General features: G+C 33.4%; 1 protein-coding gene across 1 annotated transcript; it reads left to right on the forward strand.

The window, feature by feature from the left end:
• Positions 1-2,722: 2,722 nt before the first annotated feature.
• Positions 2,723-27,494, forward strand: LOC113499088 (zinc transporter ZIP1-like). The gene is made up of 5 exons (XM_026879434.1): positions 2,723-3,197; positions 24,744-24,985; positions 25,224-25,399; positions 25,658-25,992; positions 26,267-27,494. Exons 1-5 carry the CDS (start codon positions 2,903-2,905, stop codon positions 26,344-26,346), a joined length of 1,128 nt encoding a protein of 375 aa, XP_026735235.1. The 5' UTR covers positions 2,723-2,902; the 3' UTR covers positions 26,347-27,494.
• Positions 27,495-27,660: the final 166 nt, after the last annotated feature.

Genomic DNA, 27,660 nt, shown 5'->3' on the forward strand with positions numbered 1-27,660 from the left:
CTCTACCTGGAATGGAAGTGTGTCAAGTATGAGTTTAGCTTATTTGTTTTGATTACAGCATATTGGCGCCAAGTGCATTATGTTTGTCCAATCATACAGTGTAGCTAGTTATTTGTAACTTTACTATTATATTCGAAGTTGTATCACCAATTTGTCTCTACATTTTCTTCAGTTTCCATTGTCTAAATATTTAAGTTGAATCTCGTAATTATTTTACATTAAAAGAAAGAAAGAAACAATTGATAAATTAAACAAAAGTAAAATTAACACGATCAAAATGATTAATTTAGTATTATTAATAAGTCGATCTTTATGTCTCCTCTCTAATAAGAATTGTTTTACATTGTTTTATACTTATGTAGACCTATATTAATCGCGCAACGTTATTTTTCATTTCCTTCACATTCTATCCGTTGCAATATAATTGTTTCCTTTTAAAATCTCAATGTAAAGAATGACAAATATAAACTATTTGCTACACGACCTTCACTGTTCCGCATTCAAACTGTTCTATTTCTAAATTGAGTTTGTGTTTAAACACAAAAGAAATAAATGACCAAGCGAGTGCAACAAAACACTGGCCACTAGGTGACATAATAATTACGTGTTTGGCATAAAATTCCATTATGTTACCAAAAAGTAAAATAACTTTAACAAAAATTACAGAATACGTCGTCTATTTGAAGAAAGCAATGGAGTTATATTGCTCTACTTTTCCTGTTTCAACATTTAACATTATCATTATTTAATAAATGATAAACGATTTGTTATAATATGTTATTTATTAATTACTTATCAGGTTTGATTTTAAATTTCGCGACGCGTCTACTCTGATTAATAAAATAATCTTATAATAATACAGCTGCCATCGTGTCTCTACATAAATACAATATCCGAAAAAATTTGACACACCGATGATGGCTCTGATCGTAATTGTCAATTGTAGCGCAGATCCGTCATTCATGTGTCAAAATATCAAGGAGGATACCAACTGCGTCAAATACAGTAACAATTTTGATCAATAATGATCGAAGGCGTAAATACGCAATGTAGAGCGGCGATTCTCTTTTAAAACTGCAAAAGTTACCGGTTTAACAGTTTGTAGGCCTATAATTCATAATTTTCATTCGCATTAACAGTCAGTGTACTCAATTTCCAATTATTTTGTTGGAAAAACGTTGGAGAATACGAATACTGACAAATTTAATACAATTTGCATTAATTGGGCCCCTATTCTTACTAAACATTTTCTTATCTAACAGACGAATCTAATAGGTGTATATTTTTACTAAAGTTCGTCATCATCCTAATTAATTGAATGACGTACAATAGTCCAATCTGGGAAACGGGTACCCATCACTATTCCTTCTAATTAAAGATAATTAATTTATTGCTAGTTTATGTTGTGTAACAACAAATAATAGGTATTGTACTAATATTTGGATATCTGATAAAGATCCATATATTATTCAATTATTATTTCGTTATCGTTATAAAACGTTACACATGTTTTATTACGACGTTGCTTGTGACGTTTCAATTTGGCGATGAAGTACCGATAGCAGTGTTCATTTGTTTTTAATTACCGGGTTTATTTCGCTCACACTGACAATGTTCAAGGTATTTTTCTGGTGGTAGAGTCGATGTGAAGTAATATTTTTTAACCACAAAAACTTGCAACTCACTTCAAATAAAAACTTCAGAGCCAAACTTGATGATTTTATGGGACCAAATAACAGCTATTCCACGCCAAATGAGAAAACATAATAGGTTCAACGAGTCTAGTTTTGATTTGACATATCTTTCAATAAAGAGAAATCGGAAATAAACCATATCGGCAGCGACGCCGATGAATTTTTTGATGCTTTAATTTAATTTAATAATTTTTTGTTTTTTAAATTGTAAATATTTAACATTATAAAGAGAAAACGATGAATTCTGAATCTCCTTCTTTTTGAAGCCGATTGATAAAATCACAAGACTTGCTCTACAATTTCAATCCTATGTATTGCTTTTACACATATATGGACTCCACTACATTAACGTACCTTCTGACTGTAAAACATTTTTTTTATAAGTTTTAAAGTTGACCTATCCATGTTCGGATATTAATTTCGTAAGGTTTTGAAAGCTTACAAAAACAATGAACACATATGAAAACATCAATGAACACGTTTTTAATTGGCATGATTGTTAAATTTAATCTTGCCTGGCTCCCAAAATGAATGTGTAATGCATTTGTTGCGGGACCTGTATTTAAATATGTGACAAGTAGTCGGAAATTGTTTAACCTTGAGTATAAGGATAAAATGGTTGGTTAATTTTTGACTAATAAATATCCTTAACCTCATAGTAACAGGTTTTTATTATTTTTTGTATAGAAACGCCTAATATATGAATCAATGAAAATTTAATAGTTTTTACTTTAGTTTTCGCAATTTGCTGGTGACCGATTAGACATTTTATTTTTACACTTAATTAACTAAGTAATTAAAATTTCGTATTTTAAAATTGCTAACACTTATTCACATAGTCATACTAAATAAGCAAACACGTAATAAAAACGTAACCGGAATGCGTTAAACGCCACTGTTATAAAAAACCATAATATCACGTACTACACATGGACATAAACCTAGCAATATTCCACATGAATGGTGCGCATGAGTTTTAAGGCTGTGCGGCGAGCGCGGGAGTCTGCGCGGGAGTGGAACGAACTGCGAGCCGGCCGGCCGCGCTGCGCTCGCGCATAGTACGCGCGTCGCTCTCAGACGGCGCACGCGCACCGCTGATACGCACCGCACTATAAAAGGGAAGCCGCCCTTCGCGCAACACACTCTCGCGTCTCTTCTTCAGCAAGAAGCACCATCAGTTACTTGTAATAGTAATTAGTTGTGTCACAATGTCCGCGGAACATGTGCAAGTGATGTTGCGGCACGCAGAGGACGATACCGAGGGGGTCGTCCTGGCCAAGGGGGTGTCCATGATCGTGCTGTTCTGTGCCTCTATGATCTGCGGTCTGGCACCTCTGCTGTTGGCTAAAAAGTTCCATTGGTTGTCGGCTGAAGATGCGGGAAACCTCAAGACTACGAACAGGGTGGTGATGACCTTGCTGTCGTTTGGAGGTGGTGTCCTGCTTTCCACGACCTTCATGCACTTGGTGCCTGAGGTCCAACACAATGTGGAGTACCTTCAGAGTAAGTAATTGTGCTCTTAATATGCTCTTCCATTAAAAACTATAATGCTCTACCGTACATGTCTTGCAAGACTTTTGCAACTCATTTATCACTTCACTTTGTTTGATGGTCATTTAGTGACAAGTTTTCACATAAACTTTAATCACTTTTAAATGACTAGTTAATGCAAACTGGAATTAATAATGATTTATTTCATGTTCATGTCATACAACTTTTATAAATCATTTACTTATTATATGTTTAAATATAGAGTCGTTTTTGATCGGTTTACGTGAAGTTAAGATGATGAATGGAGAGGCCAAAGTATTGTTGTCTGTTCATTTAATTAATCAATTCCCGTAATTCATGTATCTTTAAAATTATATTAAGAGTACCTGTCATTTGTAAATGTAAACATTTTTGAGTTTGGTCCGGCAATAATCAATGGCAACTACAATTATTATTTAGTTTATTTTAAAAGTGGAATGTTTTACAAGTTTATATGCCAGTGCTCTTTGACCTGTTCACGCAAAAAATATAAATCGTTCTTTTTATAATAGCTTATTTAATTAACAAATCTTGCTCAGACAAATTATTAAATAATACAAAACTATTTAATGTCATGCAAACTATGAAAGCACAGCTCTATAAAACTTGCTCTTTACATAATAAATGCCTAATAATACTTAAGTCTTATAATAGATAAAACGAGTTTATGATAATACATTGTAATGTAACCTGTTACAAATTGAATACAGCCTTGAGTGCGGTTAATCGGAAATAGTTAAATTAAGGCTTTAAAGTTTGCGTGCTTTGTAGCGCTAAAGACGCGATGTTTCATCTTAAGGAGTTTTTAATCAAAGTTGATTTGCCCAAGCACTTTTGTTAAACTTTAATGGAAGAATGTTTGCTTTGGCTTCCAACTAGGAATTATACTGTTTTTTTTTTCTTATTTCAATCGCTTTAAAAATGTTTTAATCACTTAAATATAGCGGTTTTTTTTAGTTTATTTCGCAAACTATGCACTAAAATAATTTTAACGGTTTCGAATACCTGTGTCTAAAATTACCTTTTTATTCATATTAAAATTTTCTAGTATATTTTTTCCCGGTAGGTACTAGATACAAATTGACTGTTACACCAACGTTTTGCAAGCTGAAACTGAATTAGAATATTCCTTAATTATTTTTTTATAGACATTATAATAACGAGACGTCTTTAACGTAATCTAATGAGCGGATTTTGATGTGACTTGCGTTCATTGACACTTATTTTGGTATTTTAAATAAATAATCGTAAAAAACTCACAGTTTGCTGTTAATAGACATAACCAAACTTTAGACTTCACTGTTGTTTTTATTTCTCATGAGCCGATCCTTCACAAGTTTTCGCTAACTTTGTATCTTCTTAATATAGGATTGAAATTGTGTCAAATAAATATTATTATGATTGTTTACTATACACGTTTACACACGTAGACATAGCATAATACTTCAATGAAAGATTCCAATTTGTTTATCACGAATATGTGTTTTACTTTTACTGTCTGCATTAAAGCGTATAGCCATTTGTTCATAGAATTGAAATGCGTGGATAAAATTTTAAATACGGGTCAGGTATTTAATTAAGGCAAAGTGGGATTCCATTAAATAAAAATGCACCTAGATAGAAAAATAAATCATTTTTGCAAGACGTAATTTCTAAGACTTTTTTTAAGTCTGTGGTCTTAAGGTTCAATTGTTTTTTAATAAGCTCTCTTTAGAATGTGTGAAGGCGAGAGGACATTATCTAATGCTTGCGCAAGCGCACATATGTGTGCCACTGCACGCCTTACTCGTGCGTCTTAGGGTTTTACTAAATTGGTGTCAAATCACATCTTTTATGTACAAATCACTTAAGTTTAATAGGCTTAGCAATTAATTGAACACGTTTACAGTTTGATTGGGATATATTAGAGGATATTATAGGTACCTGATAAGGTGGTATATTATATTTCCTTTGTAAACTATGAGCTCTCCGTAGTATAAACCAGTTGTAGGACTTTCTCATTTTATCGACCCTATATCAATAAACACACCGCGTTCCGGGTTCCCTTATAACGTAATACAAACAAGATATCACGTCTTGAACCTAACTTGAGGTAAATGAGTACTTGTGTGTGACGTCACCAGGCATCGCTGCACCGGACGTCAGCTAAACAATTAACTTATTACCAATTCAATGAAGGGAAACAGTACTACAGGTGCGCACGCGCATCGCATCACAAAAATGAAGTATTCCCCAGACATTAATATACAAATTTACAATTGAGAACAATAAGTACATTTATAAGTGTATTCAATAAATAAAAATGTATTTTCTTTTGCAATTAGAATTTGAACAATCGATTCTCGATCGCAACAGACACTTTGTTTGTGAATACATTTATTACCCGTTGAATATCTCTATATTATTATGTATGTATTCTTGTGTAATGTTTTTCTGATTACGTTATTCTCTTATTGCATTATTTATGTACTTGCTTCGATATTGTTCTGTTGCTACGGATTCGTTCTATAAAACTATATATCTATCGTGTCCTAGATAGATGAGTTTATATATCTTGACCAACTAAAATGGTTTTATCTAGATGAAAGTTAAGTACATTAATTGGAATGGGTGTGGAAGGCGGAGGACCGGGTGTTGTTGCGAAACTCGGGAGAGGCCTATTTTCAGTAGTGGACCGCGATGGACTGAGTCGATCGATTGATTGATTGATTGAACTGAATTAGATTTTACACATCGCTCTTTTTAAAAGCGTCGCGCTGTATTCGTACAGCTCAATGAAATACTCAAAAAGTTTGGTAAAGCATCGTATTAAGGATTTCTATGGTTCCACCCTAATTGGCATCTACTTCCAACAAATAGGTACCATGCTTCGACAGTTGGTCAGTAAAACAATTGAAACACGATGAACAAATTCATGTGTCTACGATTAAACTCTACCTTGACCGTTTCGGACTTCTTCATAACATTTGCATACATTCAAGGCCTCTATAACACATTGAATCATTAGTAGCAGGCTAAACTATGTGAATCAAAATCTACAACCGCCACAATTGCATCTGATATTTACAAACAGTGGCAACAATTCGCGTTTTGCCTAGTAATTGTGAAATATCCTTGTTAACAGTTAGTATCATAACAGACTAATGAGGAAATGCGTGACAATCGTGGGAATAACGGTTTTTCGTATAAATTTGTAGATGTATGCGTTTCTTGGAAATTATTTTGAGCGATTATGCACGATCAGAATGTGTGGTGCGTAACGTGACATTCTTTTAATCATTACGCAAATAAATCACCATCGTTCACAAGTGGTCGGCGTGCGTTAAGGTCAATTTTTTTTAATACGTCTACAGCAGTAACGAATTCAATTCTTTTGTGGCTCGGAGTTTCACAAACATTCAAGACTCAGGGCAATCGTTCGTGAATCCCACAAATTTTTGTCCTTCGGGTTCGGACCCTTGAACAACGCGCACATTTAGCATGGTGAACTATAAAATGAATTCATAGCTCTTGCTATTAATTGCTGGTGCTAAGTAGCTTTATGTTACAACCGTAAGCAATGTAGTAGTATCGTGGCAAGCGTAACTACAAACAAAACAATAACGCAAAAAGTTTCCAATATAAAAAAACAACTCTACAATTGCTCACGAGCTGGACCTACCAGCACGTCTTCAAGCAACTAACTCAGTTGTGTGACAAAGACGACGCTTTATTCCGTGTAACGCGCTGTCACGTTCCTACAACTGCAATATAACTTTAAGCCTCGGTCACAATCTCAGAGAAAGTGTCATCAACACGTGTCGTATCAAAATCGTTTCGCAAATTGTCAGTTGTTAGTGTTTATATGACGCGACCGCATCGTAAACAGGTTTCCATTGAACCATTCAGTATTACCATAAACAGTGAAAACAAGGAATTGTTTTATCTGACTAGCTTTCGTGTGTTACGTGGAACACGTAATGTTCAGTGTTAAGACAAAGAATAAAACCTCGCAGAAGCAAAAGTTTTATAATTTTGTGTCCAATTTATAAGTACTTCTGAATACATAAATGCAGTTGCACTTAAAAAGATCTTGACAGTTCATTGCCGGTACTTACACATTTATTTTTTAAATTCCGAAGCCATATGAAACTTGAAAAGTAACTTTTTTCAATACAATATAATACACATAGAAATATATATATAATATAAAACATTCCTTTTAGTATATTATGTTTACTGCTCAGATAAAATCGTAGAAAGGATTATTCGTGGTACAGGTCCGACTTTGATAACAGATACTTAGGAGAAATAGCGGGAAGAAGTGAGTGTACATACCTATTGTTGTATAGTTATATGAACCAGTGCCTCTGCGAGGTATCTACTCTGTGGCAATCCTGAACATGTTTATCAAACGGAACTCGGAAGCTCTGTCGTAACTAATGATTCACATAAGCGTTTATATGGCTGCGATTGCTGTCGTCCAGCTAATGTACTCGTAACAGGTTATTTCAATTTCAGTTCTATGGTAATTACGTAAGGTTTATTTTTAGATGCGTCACACATGCGTAATCTGCGTATTGTTATGACATTTGAAAATAGATCTTATGTAATTAAAATAGGCTCTCAATTTCGACATTCATCGAAGGTCGTAAAACAAAGTTTCTGTTTCCGCTGTTCTTAGTATGTTTCATTGTTTATAAACAATGACAGCTAATGCAGCGGAAATCAAAAAATATTGCCGAAGATTAATGTGTGAAAATAATTGAAGAAACGTTAATAAAGGCCTTTTAACTATGTCTTTGTCATTTAAATGTTTATATTATAGGCAAATTTAAAGGTTGTCCTTAAAGATAATAAATGAGTGGGAACTATCTGTTATACACATTTTAATAAGTTTAATAAACGTCAAATTGGAGTGACTATTGCAGCCCCTCTAGCCAAGTCACAATTTTACAATCGTTGACGTCAACGATTGATGCTCAAATTCATAGAGATGACATTTCGTTTCCTTAACTCCCGTGACTTTGACCGGTATATTAATTCATTCGAGTTTTTTTAATAATTCTAACCACTGTATACTGTCACTTGGTTAGAATGAAGTTGTAGAAGCGAGGCGTTGCTCTACAAAGTGTGATGCACCATCTCGCTCTTCTATACAACACAATAATTGTACTACTTTAAAATTGGTGATAGACCACCCGTTAATAAGTTACTAAATATTTTTCATATACTACAAAAACTTTACCTAAATCAATCGCATACATGAAAATAACTATCAATTCTTAAAATTCCTTCTCAATAACAAAATAAACACATATATTATGACGTCACAATTATTTTCCTTAAGTTTATCCTCGCAAAGTTCAAAAGCAGTCACGGCCAATCATCGTTAAGGTAAACATACTCGATGATATAATTAACATTTACTTACGTTTTCTAAGCTCAAAGCTTTAAACATTCTAGAGGTATCGGTCTATGATTTGCAAAAATTCGTGCTGAAATATTTGTACCAGTATTGTTTTTATATAACATTAATAAAGGATAGGATAAACAGGGTGTTGTTCTTTACATTGTTCTTCGATCAAAGACTTTGAATTAATTTGAGCGATTTTTTGAGCTGTTTTTGTTCATACATTTTCAAGGCTATAATTAAGTCATAGATCCTAATTATAGTTTACTTTAAGATAAATAGGTGATACTGAATTTAAAGAAGTTTAACAAGTCCCTAGTTAATTGCAACTTTTATATACGGTACAAACATAAAACAATAATTAAGAATACAGGTTAAGCATTAAATGAAGTCAACTCAATAACACAAGATTGTAACACGCATCAAATACAAATCCTTTCAAATTTTATAACTTGAAAGTGCTTTAACCCAACGGCAAGGCTCATAAAACGGACGTAAAACAGGATTATATGCATATATTAAGAAAAAACCTGTTAATAATATGCAACAACCGTGTATTTATGTCAAAACATGTAAAAGTTGTACACCCTGTATAAGGAAAATATGCGAAATTCGACAAGCGTTCGAAGTCGGGTTTCCCGGCATATGCGGACACAGATATTCATAATTACACAATCTGGGAGTTTGAGGAAAATCATGCGAATAATACCGTGCGGGTAAAATGAAACGAATGTAAAATTAGCGGGTTTTTTTACCTACAGACTTGCATTTGTTTATGCACTGGTGTGGAATAATTCGTTTTATGTTCAAGCAGTAAATAATGTAGAGTACTTAAGTTTTTTAGGAGGTAGGCGATTATGCGTTTTGGATTTTCCCTAGATATAGTGCTGAGTAGTTTTTATTAACATTTATAATGAGAGTTGTGAAACACTTGTAATGAAAGTTAAGGTTCATTAAAATGAAAGACTTTCCAATGGAAGTCAGACTATCCACAAATGAAGGCGAAATACAATCATAACAAGCTAATATTTATAATTTTAATGATTCATATTAATTTACAAAATTCTTCAAGTTCGTGTTATAACGCATTTCAATACAGCACGTCCAAATTTTCATACTTTGGTTATTATCACGTACAAACTGACTTAGTATTAGTATCTATTGCAAGTAGACCAAAACATAGTAAAATGGAAGGTTATAGACGCTGGCTCGGACTGGTTACGCGTTCTCCATGCAAATCTACCCTATTACCGCATATTGGATCACTGCGTTATGCTAATATCGTCATACAGTGAACACGCGGCTCAAGGGTTGAGACTTAAGACAACAGAGATGAAATATTTTAGCAATTTAGTTGTGCAAGCAAATAGGAATGTTTATTATAATATTATTTATATTGAAAATTCTTTGAAAAACGTGGAAACGAAGGAATATGCGATTTATAAGTAAATTAAACTTCGAGATTTTGCTGGCTGTTGAACCAATTTTTTAGACTTACCTCGAACAATAGATCATCAAGAAATATTAAGATACTATTCTATTCTTACTTCGTAAAGTAAAGTTTTATTTACCCGAAGAAGAATCACGGTTGTATAACATCGCGTATTTGTAAACCTGACGCGAATGCCATACCTTGTTCGAAGAAATAAAAATGCTGAATATTGAATACTGGCCATTTCCGTACAAACCCGATTTGGTTAACGTACGATACTTATTTATCTCAGCAAGCGATATTTCCCGCTGCTCAAGTATTTAAACAGTAAAAAGTTTTGAATTCCACGAAAAAGGTACATTTAAATGTCATTAAAACTTTTTGCTCTCTCAAAATGGTCGGTGAAGGAATTCTGGACAATTTTGGTTACGTAGCCTTGGGATGGGCTGTTTTTAGATTAGTTGTATATCTAAATAAATATGTTGGTGTTTACTAAAGAAGTAAGGAGTGCTAAATTAGCATTCCATAGCGGCATTAGCCAAACTTGGCTGGACATCGATATCCGTTGTGTATAGAACAGAAATGTAGTACGAAGTGACACTTGGGCTCTGCGCGTGTGCCACTGTTAAGAGACGACGATCAACCTTAGCTTTTTGCTGACTGACTTACTAACTACATGCTATATAAAAACTTTAATATTATACTTTGTTATTATTAAAAAAGAAAAACAACGACAACAAAATATTTTCGTTTTGAATTAACCCCACGCTTCGAGTATATTATAATTATAAGGATTATACTCCTCGATTGAAATCTAATTTAATAACGTAGTTTAAAGATTCTGATTCCAGTATTTCCAATGTAATGGCATTTCCTTTCCTTTTCTATGGCTATGTCTGAATAGATTTGCTGCCAGAATGTCGTATAATCGGGGGCGTCATGCCGGCAGCTCGTAGCTGACTCACAAGTCACATACACATTTATTATGCACAACACACGCGTTTATTTTCGCCGATATATGTCGCACGCATTTATTGGGCCGCTTAACGGCACTGCACTTTCTTATCGAGTTGACAAATGAACATCATAAGTAAAAAGGTTAAATTCCAAAACATAATTTTGTATTGTAGGTACTTTCAAACCTTGCAATGGATTTTGCACTGTTTGGCAAAAATATAAATATACTAGCTTTTCGCCCGCGGCTTCGCCCGCATCTAGGTCGGTTATATCGCGTTTCCAAGAGAACTCTTCAAAAGCCCAGGATAAAAACTATCCTATGTTCTTTCTCAAGGTCAACTCTATCTCTGTACCAAATTTCATTAAAATCAGTTCAGTGGTTTAGACGTAACAGACAGACCGAATATGATTTTATTATAAAACATTTTTTACGTTTTAACTCTGGCAGATTCTATTTATTATGTAATACGTGATAAACTTATTTTATGATTGTTTGAAAACATCTCATAGTAACAATTAAATTGACGTTATTACCTGAAACATCATTACAATTTAATGTTCAATGTGAGTTCCTTTGAATAGCATTATTAATTATCTGCAAACGATTGTATTTTCACATTAAGAAGTTGTCAATTTCTTTGTTTAATATAATTTATTCGTTGATTGTAATGTCAAACATAAATGAAGCATATAATTGCTAAGTAATTGTACAATTTATTGATAACGACACATATAATCATTTTAGTCGTAAATTAAAAATTGATTTAGATTAACTCTCCGATTTATGAGTAAAATAGGAAAAATACATTTAATCTAACAGTGAACATTACAGTTTTGTTAATATGTGTGTTAAAAGAACATGCTAATGTGCATTATAAATTGCTTAGCAAAAAACTTTTTTTTTTTATTATTTTTCTTTTCATTTAAAAGAATATTTAAATATTAATCTTTTGCTCTAAAATTTGGTTGAATATTTTCATACATTGTTACGACTACTGTTTCTTATTCCTACTGCAAAAAAACATAATAGGTTAACCAACTATAACCGGTTTCAACTTTGAATTAATTAATTATAATATTCTTAATGATTACAATTATTCTCATGCAGATACCTACTAAGGTATTTCATGCATGGATGCTTCCTCAAACAAAGAATACTTGTCTTGACAATACATGACTTTCATATTGTCAATTGTTGAGCTGTTGACACTGACAAAGCTGTTGTTATTTTTTGGTAGCAATTACTTACATACTGTATTTTTAATTACTTAACACATGTTGAATATTTGTAACCTTAGCATTTCTAGGTTATACTTTAATCATTATTAAATGATGTAACGGTTTACTCACGCGTATTTATCGGGGTAGCCCGACTAGTTTCGGACCCAACCGGAGTCCTTAATCATGAGCAGACGCGGCGGGATCGCGAGTCCGAACTCCGAATACATGCATTTAGGCGTTTATGTGCCGAACAAATCACAAATATGTGATGTGTAATTATGTTATTTATACTTACGTATAAAAACCTAAATTGTATTTTTTGTACTGAAAACAAAACTTCTATAAACACTAGAATTACTTATTATTACTGTAGGTCTTTAATTTTCTACACTACTACTTAATGCAACTAACCTATTCGTTTCTTTGTATAAAAATGTAAATTAAAGTGTATAAAGTTGAAGTTTTAATTGAATAGTCCGGTTCTCATCGAAGCTGCCTCGACTTATCTACTTACACAGCAAGTAGAAAAGCTGGTATTGGAATTTCCTATCGATTTTAATTCTTTTTTCTTTATTTTTGGCTGATTGATATATTGATCGCTTGAATTTACCTACTTATTTGTATTACAAAATTTCAAATCATGGCTAAAAAATTGAAAAACTTTGTCAGGTAGGGAGGGTGTGTGAGTTCTGTCATGCCACTCTTTTTTAATTAAGGAAATAGTTTAAAAGGTTGACAGTAAACGTGTATATTGTGTATGCATGAAACCCAAAAAGATAATTTGTGATAAGTAGTCAAGATTTTTTTAATACATTTGTATGAATACAACCGTAAAGGTGTACTGGTCATATCAAACTTATTTTGAAAAACACGATCCTGTTCATATTTAAAAAAAACATTGACATTCTTTTATCAATTTAAAAAAATAATTTCGCAATGATTGTTTTGGTAGGCTTGCATATTTACCAAGTATTAAATACGCGTTCCACATTGATATATTAAATAAATATAATAATTTCTATACACATTTATTTTATTGCATTCGTGAAATAACAATGCATGACTGAATTATCGATAATGTATAAATAATATAATGTATTTCACCATTGTTTACAAATGAAAACTATTATTATATTGTTGCTTCTATACTTTTTGTAGCCTAGAGTCCCATTTTAATACAAAAATAAATAATGCGGACAATATCACATACATTGTTCTGAACCCAAAGTAAGTTGCTAAAGCACTTGTGTAATGGAATTCAGATACAACGAAGGTACCACAAACACACAGACCCGAGACAAAGTAGAAATGTGAGTTTTTACATTGACCCGACCGGGGATCGAACCCGGGACCTCAGAGTTAGCGACACCTTGAAACCGGTGTGATCGCCACTCGACCACGGAGGTCGTGGAATATATGGTGTTTATTATCAACAATTCTACCGAAACACTAACACATTATGAATTATCTTATTACCATCAAATATTAAAGTAGGTACGTAGGTGTTTTGAAGTAATTCCCCGTTTGTTGTTTTGAATTTTAAAATATTGCAATTTATTCAGTAGTCATGATTGCGCATGTGAAGATAACTTGTTTTTACAGTCTCAGTTGAGAGATTTTTAAAGCAGACAACATAAACTTAACATCAGAATGTAGTTTAAACTCTACAGATGTAAAAACAAGTCAACATTGACTGGAGTTAATTTAAATTTAAAGAATCTTAACGTAAAATGTTAATGTTATCATCTAAGGTCTTGTGTTTTCTACGATCTGTTTCAAAAATTGTGAAATGTTTTCAATATTTTATTTATATGAAATTGGTACCAATACATACTTAAATTTGTTTTTTATGTAATTTTAGTTCGGATACCGACAGCGGCTTTTAAAAACATATGTCATATCCTCATATCCGAAACTAAATATTTACGAAGACCCGTTACGTTATCCGACAATACACTAACGTAAGCCAGAAACGGTTACGCTAAGGTGAAACTTTATCCAAGGCTGGCGTTGCTATGACAACACAGTTTAATTATGTCTAGCCAGATAGAAATTGAGACAAAAAGCTTTCGTGCCGAGAGTCACGGTATGAGACGGTTAGCCTGAGGTCACGGACATGGAGCAGAAAATTCTAGGGAAGTGCCCACACTGCAAAGAGACTAGAAATATGAATCAAGTAAATGTTGGGGTATTCCTAATCTGGGAGTTGTCTGTAGAAGGTGCCTCGCAATTGATTTCTGGTATTTGTGTAATGTGTAGATTCTTCAGTTTTGACACTTAAAAGCAATCCACAAATGCTTGTTCAATCCACAAAGGCGTAGAGAAAAGTATATATATAGGCACGTAGCCTGAATACCTCTTCCTTCTTCGCCTATGTTCCGTGGTCATGACTGGGTGATTAGAAATGAAAATTACAGAACAGTCTTTAATCTTAGCTGCTGACTATTATAAACAAAACCACGATTCATATTAAACTATGCTTCGCGGTTTTATCCGTTTAAATCGTCTCTGTTACCGTAAAAACGTGATTTAATGAGTACATGCATAGGGCTTATTTTTATTTATAATCAGCCTTATAATGATTAATAACAACCATTTATCGATGCAATAAATGATAGGTAATAATTCCAATTTTCCACTAGCTACAACTTTCGATTCCTGGGGTTTTACCACCACGACTTAGAGTAATATCATTTTGGTCGTAGAACCGTGACAGCGCAATACATGGCGTAACGTTGCATCTGTCTTCTACGACTTTTTTACCCTGTGGAAATCCTCATGGACTCCCTTCGCTCTGGGGAAGGTGAAGAGGTGTGCCGGACGCTTACCGGCTAAAACCCGCTTTCATGAATGGTTCCCTGTTCCCCGACTAAAGGGAACAGGGCACAGAGTACTATTCATCATCTTCATCATTCCCCTGCCCTTATCCCAATTATTTTTATTTGGGGTCACAGTGTACTATTATAATATCAATATATATGAATATGGTCGGGGGCCAAGCGAGAATGCTTTCGCAAACTACTCGGACAGGAGAGCTCCTATAGTTAATAAGAGCTGCAACGATCTACCTTCCACACTTTCAATAATATACTTTAAGACTTGGAGGTAGAGTCCCTTTAAAAGTCATATTATTATTAACAATAACAATATCAATACCAATGTCAATGCTCACAAAAGTCTGTAAGTCATTTTTATTCTTTTGTCATATTTAAAAGGTATTTGAAAGTGTTATTTACGCATATTGACTGATAATACATTATTTCTTCACGGTTTAATATCATTGTTTGCTATCTACACTTTGTTTACGGTATACTTACAATTGAGTAATTATTATTTTACCTTAAACAATTACATTTATTTGCTTTCCAAGTTTTCTAGTCACTTGTCAAAGCTCTCTTCTAATTTTAACTGTAAAGGATGTATTATTGATTGGATCTTAAAGAGGCTTCATGTTAGAACAAGTACCTACATAATAATATATTCAACAGATAAAAATGGGAATCAAAATGAAGAGTTCGTAATCTTATCAAGCAGCGTTTTACTTTCACGATGTTAGCACCATGAGATGTAGGAAGCATGTATATCTAAGGTTTTTTTGAAACATTTGCTTAATTCAATGCCAAATATTGCCTGTGATAAATAATAGCAATAATCTGTTGTGGTAAACTTGATTGGATCATTGGATCACAACAAAATGGCGACTCTACATTTTTTTCAACTTGCTAATGTGAATTGTTCAAAGTTTTATCTCAATAACTGAATTACTTAGATACTTAATATCCACTATTCTGCGTAGTTTTCTATCAATAGGCTAAAAATAAATCAGTAGCACTTGTCAAATAGAGTAGTATATAGTTATCATCATTCGATAATTTCAGAATTGATTGTTAAACATTGTTTGACAGAAAATAGATATGTTATCGATTAAGGAAACATCTCAATTGATTAATTATGACGGATATTCGTTTTATTGTAAAATCCTCGAACATAAAACAGTCAAATTTGGATCAGGAAAAAATGGAAGACCACATATTTTGAACGATAAAGTTTGCAATTAAAAACCTGTCATCAATTTTGCAATTGGGAAATATGATATTATTGTTTAAGAACAAAAACATGCAACAGACATCAAATAAACACTACTTCGCCAAACTTGACTTTATGGGACCAAACGGCAGATACCTCACGTCAAATAAAAAAAAGAATCAACAAAATCGATTCACCCAAACCCAAGTAGTGAGATAAAAAATATTTAAAAAATACTGACGAATTCAGAACCTTCTTCTTTTTCATAAAACTGTTTTTTTTTTTAATCATCCTATTAAGTTATATCTTCACGTAGACACTATATATACATACATATAAATGCATGTAGGCACACCACTAAAGTTCCTCATACGTCACGTCATTTTCGGCAGATTCGCACAAAGGAATGAATCTATTTGTCTCGGTAATTCGATTCCGCATTGCATATAATTTATTTATCGATTCGACAATCGAGACAAAACGATATTCATTTACATATCATGTTTCTTTAATGACGTTTGCTGTAAAGGCCATTCAAGACAGAATATATAACATACAAATGATTTGTTCTCGGTAAATATCAAGATCCTAAACTTATCATTTTATCGTTTATCGTATAGTTGCTAAAATTATTTAGGTATTTTTTGGTGTTAAAAATGGTTGAGAATATAGGACTTCTGAAATCTGTCTTCAAAAAGGTCTTCAAATCGACAACTAACAAAATTTGCCATTTTGAGACATTTGACATTTAGAAAACGTCAAATCTTGTTTTTTAAATATAGAACGTGTTGACCGCTAGCTAAATTATCAAATTCAGACACTTCGTTTTGAAGTGTCATTGTTTTAAAATGGAAGCCGCCCTTTAAAAAGTTAACAATAGCAGTTATTTCTGGTTACGTAACAAGTGGCTCTCGGTAATATCGAAAGCGAGAACTGAATAGCTTGTGCCTTAATGCCTGGAGAGAGTGCCACAAGAGAGAGTTTATTTAAGTGGAGACAACAATGTGAATTAAGCTCGTAAAGTGTTGAACTTAATCGTTGTTTTTATAACGATTATATCAAACGAGTTTGACATCTATATACTTATCATCACTACGCAAAACCCACTGAGCGCGACATGTCCCGGGTTCGATCCCCGCGTAGAACAGGCGGTAGTGTGAACCAAAAAGGCGGGGTAGCACGGCGAAACAAAATTTTATGTCAAATTTTTACAATGATTTCTGGTTAGGTTGTAGTAACGTGTTCGTTTTTTAATTTGTATTTGCAATACGAAAGTCTCATTGTCACTGTTACCTGTTATCTTATGTTATCATCGCATCTACTTATTAAAAGATACATAGTGAATGCTGTAAGAACTGTTTACTTATTTGCCTACTCATAAGATTATGTATCTGAATAATTTTTAAGTGGGTTCTTGTAATGTACCTTAAGCTTCTCTGTTTTATTGAAAAATTTATTCGCGTTTTTTTTCGTTTCCTTTGTCTTTCTTTGACGACTATAACGTTTTTAAGGAATATTTTTGTGGGTGTGAAAAGGAGATGCCGCTCTATGGCGTGAATAGCTCTGTCACGCTTACATAACCACTATTATATAACCTTAAGAAAAATACATTTTTCATATAATCCGAAAATATAGAGAATAAAGAACAAAAAAAATAAACTTTTCATGTTTTAAAATTAAAGTCGAACATTTTTGTGTAAAATAATCTGATTATAACACAAAACATTTCCTTAACGGTCTATCTATTGCATACTTAAATATAATTGTTATTTAAACTTTTACTTACATAATTTTACCTGTTTTATTTTTCTTATAGTAATCATAAACATAACAGCTCGAAACAAATTGTATTATGACATTATCATCAGCGTAAGACATAGGCATGTGTACAATAGTCCACACTCAACACTGACATAATTTGCACCTTAACATAATACCAAAAAGATCTATTTTTGCAGTTCTTTCGTACTGACTGTGTGTGCTACTGTACGATTACTCATTATCAGATTGTTTCAGTTTAAGGTGGCGTTACATTGTAACAATGTAGACACGCGTAAGGGACATTCCTAACTACTTTCCTTTCTAAGAAATGCTGCACTAAATACGGATAGACAGATTTGGTCGGTGCGTTTTGTGGTCCGAACAAAACTCTTAAATTTTTAATTTTTATTTTTATCTTAATAATAACAGAAACAAAATAGAACATAGAAAAAAAATGGATATTATCCGGTCGAATTAAATACCTAAGCTCTTTTTTCGAAGTCTGTTAAAAAAAATACACAATTAATTTGTGTACTTTTTTAAGGTGCAAAAAAAACTCTACATTTGGTTTTATTTTCGTCTTCCTATCAATAGGAAGATAATTTTATTTGTATTAATTTATTTTAAAATATTCATATAAATTAGTTTGTAGGGTAATTAATTAGTAACGTAAATTTGTTTGTAGAGCAAACAGATAGTGCTAAAATAAAAACAGTTTAGTATTTAAATTCAAGATAGGTGTGTTAAATAAGTCTGAAGACATTCAATACAACGATATTATGTCTTCACATTAAATTGATACTCGATTTAAATAGCTAAATGTATGTGACATTGACACAATTGAAAACGGAGCTGGAAGGACAATTCAACCGTCATTTGGTCTTGTGTTCTGATTTGATCATTCAAATCATCATTATGATAAATATCTCTATTCTGCTATCGTATCTCTAAGGTTATCAAACCCAATCATTTATTTTAGACCTTTTTAAGTACTTTACCCAAAAATGTATTTTAGGTATATGTGTATAAAGTAGACATTTATTATTTATAGAACCCACAATGGCATTAAATTTAATCTTTTACAAATGCTGTATAAAATTAAATCAGAATTAAATGCAGACGGAAAATTCCACGAATAATAAAAGACAAGGTTATAAATTAATTTAACACCGCACTGATCAATATTTGGTCGTCTCATTTCCGATTAGATAACTGACCTAGTTCCGGCTCGCCTCTCCGCTAGCCCACTTAACTGTTAAAAAAATAAACAATATCAAAAGGTTACTCAGATAAACATATTTCGTAACGTAACGAGTATTTAATCGATATTTGAGAATTTGATAATGAGCAGAATATAAAAAGGTTAATAATCTATGGCTTTATTATTATGCAACTTCTATTTCTTCGTTTATATTATCTATGATTGCTAATCTACTTATTTAAAAACAATATCCTTACACATTTTTTAATCTTCGAAAATCAAAAATCGAACGCTTACAAAATGGCCGATTTTGTGAAGAGACAGAAAAAAGATGGCGTTTACCATTACATAACGAATGACTTGTCACTATAAATTCGTCTACTTTTTTCCTGGTCTAAAATTCGTGTTAATGGCATGGAAGAAAGACTATTACGACAGTGTGCTAGGTAAATGGGGGACGTGATCGGACTCAGTAAGGCGGTGATCATCATTACGTATGTCCCGTGTAGGTTAGCCTAGCTAGCTATCGTAAAAGCTTTCTATCAAGCCTACAAAATTCCTATCTTTAGTCATTTTAAGACAGATCAAAATGCTCGAAAGTCTGATATGAAATTATAAAACAATTAACTAGATTACTAGACCTACGCTGAAAATTTTAACATTTAGTTGAAGTTCTGTAATCTTATTTTTTTCTAATTAATCGACTTTAAAAACTTTCGTTACGAATAAAAATAAAATAAGTTCATTATTTTCTAATAGTCCTAGCCTAGCTTAATAACTTTTAACAGTTTTTTAAGCAAATGAGCGATGCCTGGTTTTTATGGTCATATCTTACTTTACTGCGGTTTTTATTATTTTTACGTGAATGTAACTAATCGTTCTGCACTTAAAGTTTTAACTAGCATGACTATTTATGCTAATTGTCGGCTAGTACCTAATCATTAGTTGAACAATGTAGGTAGTTAGATAAGTCTTAGATTTATTATTATTTTTGCATCTCTGTAGCTCTAGTTCTTTTTCCTTCTAGGTCTTTTTCCAAGACTGCATGAAACATAATTTTACCTATAAAAGCTTAAGTAGTCTTGCAATAAACAACCTAATTACTTTTGGTCTCAGATGTAGAGAATTTTAAGATTAAATTCATTATGGAATTTTGACAATAATCTTTTTACGGACCTGAACTTATTTACGTCTATCCCAGACTTCGGTACTAAACAGCAAACAAGTACCACTCGGATCTGGACGTATAGGAATCAAAAACAATAAAAACTAGATTCGAAATCAGTTCCAAAAGGGACTCTACTTTACACTACTTTAAGGTTCAATTTCGCGAATAAACAACGCATAACCACATAATTTGAAGGTCGTCGTAAGCTACACGGAATAGCTTAGTATACGTTCATATATTTCAAGGTTGTATCTCGGCCGGAGGTGGCGCAATTCGTGCACGGACGCGAGAACTTGGCTGCGCACGCGCACTAGATCCGTAACGATTTATGTATACCTATTCTTAGCAATAAGCTTGCGAGCAGTAATGATTTTATTGTTAAACTTTCAAGTAATCATCATAATATCAAAGTTTTTAACATTACACAAATCAATTAGACGAACGGCCATGTTTTTTTCGTTTTTCATATTGTGAGTCCTATTCGCAATTGTTTTTCTTTCTCATCGTATTATTATGGTTAACAAACAAGAAGTACTACGTAGGTATGCATTTATTACTCACGTTAAGATAAAAATCTTTGAGTGTACATCTTTGTGTGGGACAAAGAGTAAGAATAAAGTATTTGTAAAGAATGCTTTAAAAGCGTCGATAAATAAAGTATGAGGAAACAAAACAGCCACGTCCCTTTGGAATAATTTTAAGTAGCTTAAGGTTTACCTATATTGATAAAGAAAAGGGCCTTAGAGCTGAAAATAAGGTTTTTTTTAAGTCAGATAATATTATGCACATGTTACCTATATGTATGGGTCAATAACCTTAGTTACTAAATTAAACAAAAAAAAACATAATTATTAATCTGTTTACGTTTGTTGACGCACCCATATTCTATAACGATTGTTATGAACGCGTAAGAAACCGTCTTTTAGCTTAAACTCTAGAGTCAATAAACCGATTCGTATACTTTTTTACGGATGGAAAATCATCAAATGATTTCTCCAGTTCTCCCGCTTTAGTTTGAGCGGAAGGGAGTGTCAGACTTTTACAGATAAAACAAATAAAACACCTTCCTTTGCCCTTAATATAAGGGGACTACGGTAACCCTTTCAGACAACCAAGCTGGAGATATTTGCATCCTTAAAAGACAAAAGTATAATTTCGTCTTTTGTTTCCTGATCATTCATTTAACTTTGTTTTAAACCTAGTCGGGTATCATGAAGCTTAAAAAGGTTTTATTTAAAATCGATAGACTTGCAGTCTGTTACAATAAAACAGTGTTAATCTTGATTGATGATAGTGTTCAGAACAAAAATGTGTTAGTGTGGAGAGCATACGATCGATGGAAAGCGCTCTCGGTCGGGACTGCGCAAAACGCACCGCGAGGTCACCCACTATTGACTCTTTCTTACGAGAAATATTAAGGCCAGGTTATACTTAGATATTATATTATGGACAGTCCAACGTATGGTTAACAACTCTGCGATTGTCTTGTGTAAGAGCAACAACCAAGTGAGAATTTTACTTTATAAGCACGACTACCCGAAATAGATTAATTATTTATCAATATGAAAAATATTTGTTGAAATGCGACTTTTCTTTATACCTCAACAAATTCTTAACTATCGAATCCGATATTAATGTCTGTGAATATTGTTAGAATGCCGTCACCATTACCAGTGGCGAAGCTGGCAAGTTATACCTAGGTGCGTAGGCATAAAGCCAAAGAAAAAACTGGAAAATCGCTCAATCCGTTCAGGGGCTACGATACCACAGAGGGACAGACAAACACGTTAAACTCATTACACAATCAATGGGGGTTTTAATTAAGGGGTATTCTATCCAGTAAGTTATACCAACTCTTACAAGCACCAATAAAACATCATATACCCCACAAAATGATAACAAAACAGCATTTACCTTTTAACAGCTCATAAGTAAACTGTCCGCACACATTTAAATACATTTCATCGCTTAAATACCTAGGTAAACACAGAACAATGGCACCATATGACACTTTTATTTCAAATGCACATATTATGCAAGTAATGTGCCTTTTGTGTTGCAATGATTACAATGAAGGCACTTTGTATGGTTACATGGCTACTTTGCAATGCATCAACTTCACCTTAACAAATTGACACTTCGAATAAAAAACATTCAGGACAGACTGATGCGATGACTCACTAATGTCTGCAAAAAGTCGTAAAATTTTGAGGTTATATTTCACACATTTTATTAATGCATTTGGTAAAGTCAAAAGCCTGATCATAACTTGTACATAATTGCTATAAAAAAGCTGATTAATATTCATGGAATATGAAAGTTTAAATTGGCCACTGATGACTGTAAAAAATCCAACGATTATTTTTCAGAATTTATATCGAATACTCATTAATACGGGACAGTTCAAGATTTACGGCAATATGAAAACAACTATTGCTATAGGTACCATTAGATACTGGTCATTACAGATCGTCTTAGATAATTATATTAAATCTTTACATTGGTCATATTATGATGACATTATAATATACAGCCTCCTTACGCATACAACTATTAATATTATTATAATTGTTGCATGGTGTAGGTCAGGCTATTAAACTCCCGTGGCATGAATTCACATCGTCGTATTAACGGCAGCCTTCGATTAGGGCAAGGTTGTATTTAGTTCATTGCAATATATTGCAACATTATCAGTAAAACATTTATGTGTGACTTATGATACACCTTGCAACACAGTAATGCAAACTAACATACAGTGCACAGCTCCTAAATAAAGATGCTAATTTAGATTTGTAACAATGTTATGCCTCATATTGAAAGAATAAACCAAAAAAACGTTATTTTAGTAGAAAAAATAATACTGAAAGACAAAAAAAATCGATCGTAATCTTGCAAATACATTGCCCATAAAAATATTCTTCAACGCGTTCTCAAATAAAGAACCAGATTGTTGATTTTCCTGTTCATAATTGCAAAAGCGCAACATACTCGAATATCATAAATGTTGCCCGCATCGGATACAGTCTTTCATAAGACGGGCGAAGCCAATGTCCAAGATATCTGCTCACCGCCACATTAGTAATTCTATTTCAGTTGTGTAAGCGAAACAGCGCACTACCTAGCTTAGAGTGCCATCCCTCTTTCACACTTTCCAAATTAGTTAAAGAGCTTGTGGTAGGCCCCGTAATCTCCATACCACGTCTGTAATAGACGCCCACACGTAACGACGCACATGAGTCTATGTAAATATGCATATAATGTAACAACACATCATTTATGTTGACCTATTGCCCACACAATGGTCTTGCAACTTAAGAGCATCTTTTATTTGCGTACCGACTTTAATGTTCTTGCAATTTACGTACTGGTGTGATTTATTTAGTGTTGTAAAGATAATAAATAAGAATTTGCAAGAAGTTGCATATGACTCAAAGTAACTTGTGAGTTGTGACCCTTAGAGCACGGGTTCGTGGGCCACAAAAAGGTTTTATTGAAAATTAAATTGGGATCTTTACAATAGAATATTTCGTCAGCCGATGCTATTGTTATGGCCAATTTTTAGCATCTCCTGAATTAAGATGTTGCTGCGTAATGTATTATTAATTATAATTACCATTATTCAGATAAGCAAACATTATTTGTAACAATAGAAGCGTTTGTTAATTCTGTACAAGGCATATAATACTGGTATACGAATATAATCTGGCAACAAACGGTTTCAATGAACTACTGCAAGCAGTTTACCTTTAAATGGTCCAATTACATATAATTACATAGTTAACTACTTTAACAGCCTTTGTTTACAAACATAGTAGTCAAGAATTAACAAAATATTAATATGCATCGAACACGAAGATCCAAGTCACGAAAACGTCGTCAAACTAATGTTGTAACATCAATCATAATCAGTCCGCTTTATGAAGTGCTAAAAGCTATTCTGAAAAAGACCTGTTCTATTTGAATATACGATCAGCTGCCGGCATCAGTCATGGGATCGCTCGCGCTTAATTTGCGCGGTGGAACAGAGGGTGTTTACGGACCGTCTTTCAACTCTACCTTGATGGTCCTAATTACAGTGTTTTACATGTAGCGCAAAATCTCTCTGAACACAGACCGTTAATGATAATACATAAAAATACTGAAAGCCATAGTTATTATTACTTCTCAGTTTGATAGTCCCTGCTTTAAGTACTTATCACACAAACAAGACCCAATTTATCAACCATCCGTATGTCTTCGCTTTTACTTTCGCAGTGTGCAGTTTGTAGTGCAAGTACTAGTCTCACAAATAACCGAAAACATTCAGCAGTCTATTCAAAAACATACTCATATAACTAACAGATACGATCTCTTTGTTCCAGGCATTGGTTCCATCAACGAGTTCGATTTCTCCTTAACTCCTCTGCTGACATGCTGCGGCTTCTTCATCATGTACCTGGTGGAGGAACTGGTCCACATGTACATCCACTACAGGGAGAAGAAGAATGGTCAAGTGGCCCCCCTTGTCAGGAACCTGAGTGTTCGTCAGAGCCGCAGCGGAATCACCAGCAACGGAGAAAAGAGTGCCACTAACTCTACCGCTGATCTTGTTGAATCAAAAAAGGTATGATTGTGTTGTCGTCTTGATCTTTGACTGTAATTAATAGCTTTATACAGCGAGGGCTCGTTATTTAATGGAATTTATTTTGTTGTTTTTAACATTTTACCAAGCTTCAAGTTTCAATTTCGGTGCTTAAAAAATGTTGGTAAAAAAAACGTAGTAAAAACTATTTTGATTTTTATGGTATAATTTACTTCCAATCAAAGGTATTTATAACTGATCCCTTATTTCTCACTTCCAGGACCTTGAGAGCCACCAGCACAATGGCCATTCACACCATCACAGCCACATGCCCATGAACGTAGGAGATGACGTCACTTCTGCCCTAAGAGGACTACTCATTGTACTCGCTCTGTCTATTCACGAGTTGTTCGAGGGCTTAGCTGTCGGTTTGGAATCGAGCACTTCTCATGTTTGGTAAGTTAATTTAAACTTCGATATTTGAAACTCAATCTCGCTGTTGCCAGTACCATCTATTGACAGTTTTAGCACAACAGGTTTCAACGCCATCTAGTAGGTAATAGCGTTAGTAAACGAAAATAGTAACAAGACAGTTTCCAATAAGTTTTTACTATTCGACAATAGACAGCATTATTCTCAATATTTAAATTATTGACCTGCCAGGCTCCGTTGAGTTCCAAATTAATTTACTAACTTATGTTTATTCTTTTCCAGGTACATGTTGGGAGCGGTTTCGGCTCACAAACTCGTTATTGCTTTCTGTATTGGTGTAGAACTCATCGCTACCCGCACTAAGACTTGGCTGACGATAGTTTACATTACTACTTTTGCCATAGTCTCTCCTTTGGGCATTGGTATTGGTCTCTTGCTTGTGGGAGGCCAAGGCGCTGCTGCTGCCGGTCTCTCCTCCGTGGTACTCCAAGGTCTGGCGTCAGGAACTCTGCTCTACGTCATCTTCTTTGAAATTTGGAAGGGCGACAGAACTGGAATCCTTCAATACTTTGCCTCGGTCATTGGATTCTTCGTCATGTTCGGTTTACAGTTGTTGAGTAAGTATCAGTTAATAATAAAAACATTAAGAAACCGTTCACTCATAATAAACGATTCTTACGTATGCTTTAAGCCCCTAAGAATGAATCATAGCCAAGCATACACTTAGCAACTATTATTTGCATTAACCAAACTATTAAAAACCAGACTATTTATAAACTGACATTAATTTTCCTTGTTGCTCATCGAACATCGAACATCGAAGTGTAAAAATAACATTTAATTCACAGTTGATAAGAATACATTAAGTTAATATTATCCTTCTATTTGCAGCTGGACACTCGCACAGCCACTCCCATGGCGGTGGCGGCCATGACCACAGCCACGACCACGGACATTCCCACGATAAATAAATGCCAGACTAAAGACTGTGATGCCAATGCCAGCACACGTAATAAATGTATGAATCAGAACATAGAAGGACAATATACCTACCGTCACAAACGTCCTATTCCTGTATATTGTAACTAGTGTTATGACCAAATGACAATATTATTTGTATGTGATAAATTATGATGTGTATGATAACGTTAGAATTAGTTAAACTAAGTTAGTGTGTATTCTAAGTATTTTGTTATAATGAGATGCAGGTTAGGAGAGCTCAGTAAAATATAATTATGTTATTTAATTTCGGAACATACTCACTTTTTAGGGTAATGAGTGTTAGTGTTGCCATTAGTTGCTGTTATTTAACCCTGTATTCGTATAATCGTATTTTATAAATAAAACAGAAAAGTGAGATTCCGAATTAAAATACTTTCTAGTCATCAGCTGCATAATATTAATTTGTAGTGTTTGATTATTATCAATTCCTAATGCTGCTATGCAATGAAACTTGACTGTTTTCTTTATGTCTAGCCTGCATTTCGGCTAGATATTTAAATAAATGAATGTTAGCTAGACTAATATACTTAGAGACGAGTTAGTAATAAAACGTGATTTGTTCTATTTTGTTTCCCATAGTGATTAAAATTCAAATGTATTATGTTTAAAGAAATTATTTTTTCTAGATATCAACCGCATCATTACATTTCTAATTTTAAGTACAAGTGTAATTTCTTACTTAATATTGAATGTCTGTCTGTGATATTGTTGAAGCAGGAAGATGGAGTTGGATCGGATGAGCCATACATTGCAAAGCTAATAGCTGTTAGAGATAAATACTTAATTAAGTTATTAACGCTACTGAAGTACAAAATTCCTTGAATTATGTGGCTAACCCATTAAGAAATTATAATGCTATTAATGCGAAGTTAATCGTGCTCGTAAAACATTCCTGGCCTATAGGTAAAACATAAACATAAACACCTAAATATCTTAATGCTTAAAATACTTAAGGAACTATTGATTTTAGATGCTTCAGTATTTTGGGGAAAATTGTCGCCTTGACTCGGGTGGAACAGAGAAAAATGTGTACTTAGTAAATTATTTCAATAACATTTATTATTAATGCAATTTTGTAATTATTTGTACATAAATAAACCATAAATAATAGTACCACATTGTTTGATTTTAAAAATAAGCCTACATTTATTCCATCATTCTAAATACGTTATTACGTACGGCTAGCGCCTGTAACGTAACTACTAGTTATATGAAATTATTTAATAAAAGGCCCTTCCGGCGTTAGAGACACTTGTAGAGTAAACGGGGATAGAATTAAATAT

This window comes from Trichoplusia ni, chromosome 11, assembly GCF_003590095.1.
Source record: "Trichoplusia ni isolate ovarian cell line Hi5 chromosome 11, tn1, whole genome shotgun sequence".
NCBI lineage: Eukaryota > Metazoa > Arthropoda > Insecta > Lepidoptera > Noctuidae > Trichoplusia > Trichoplusia ni.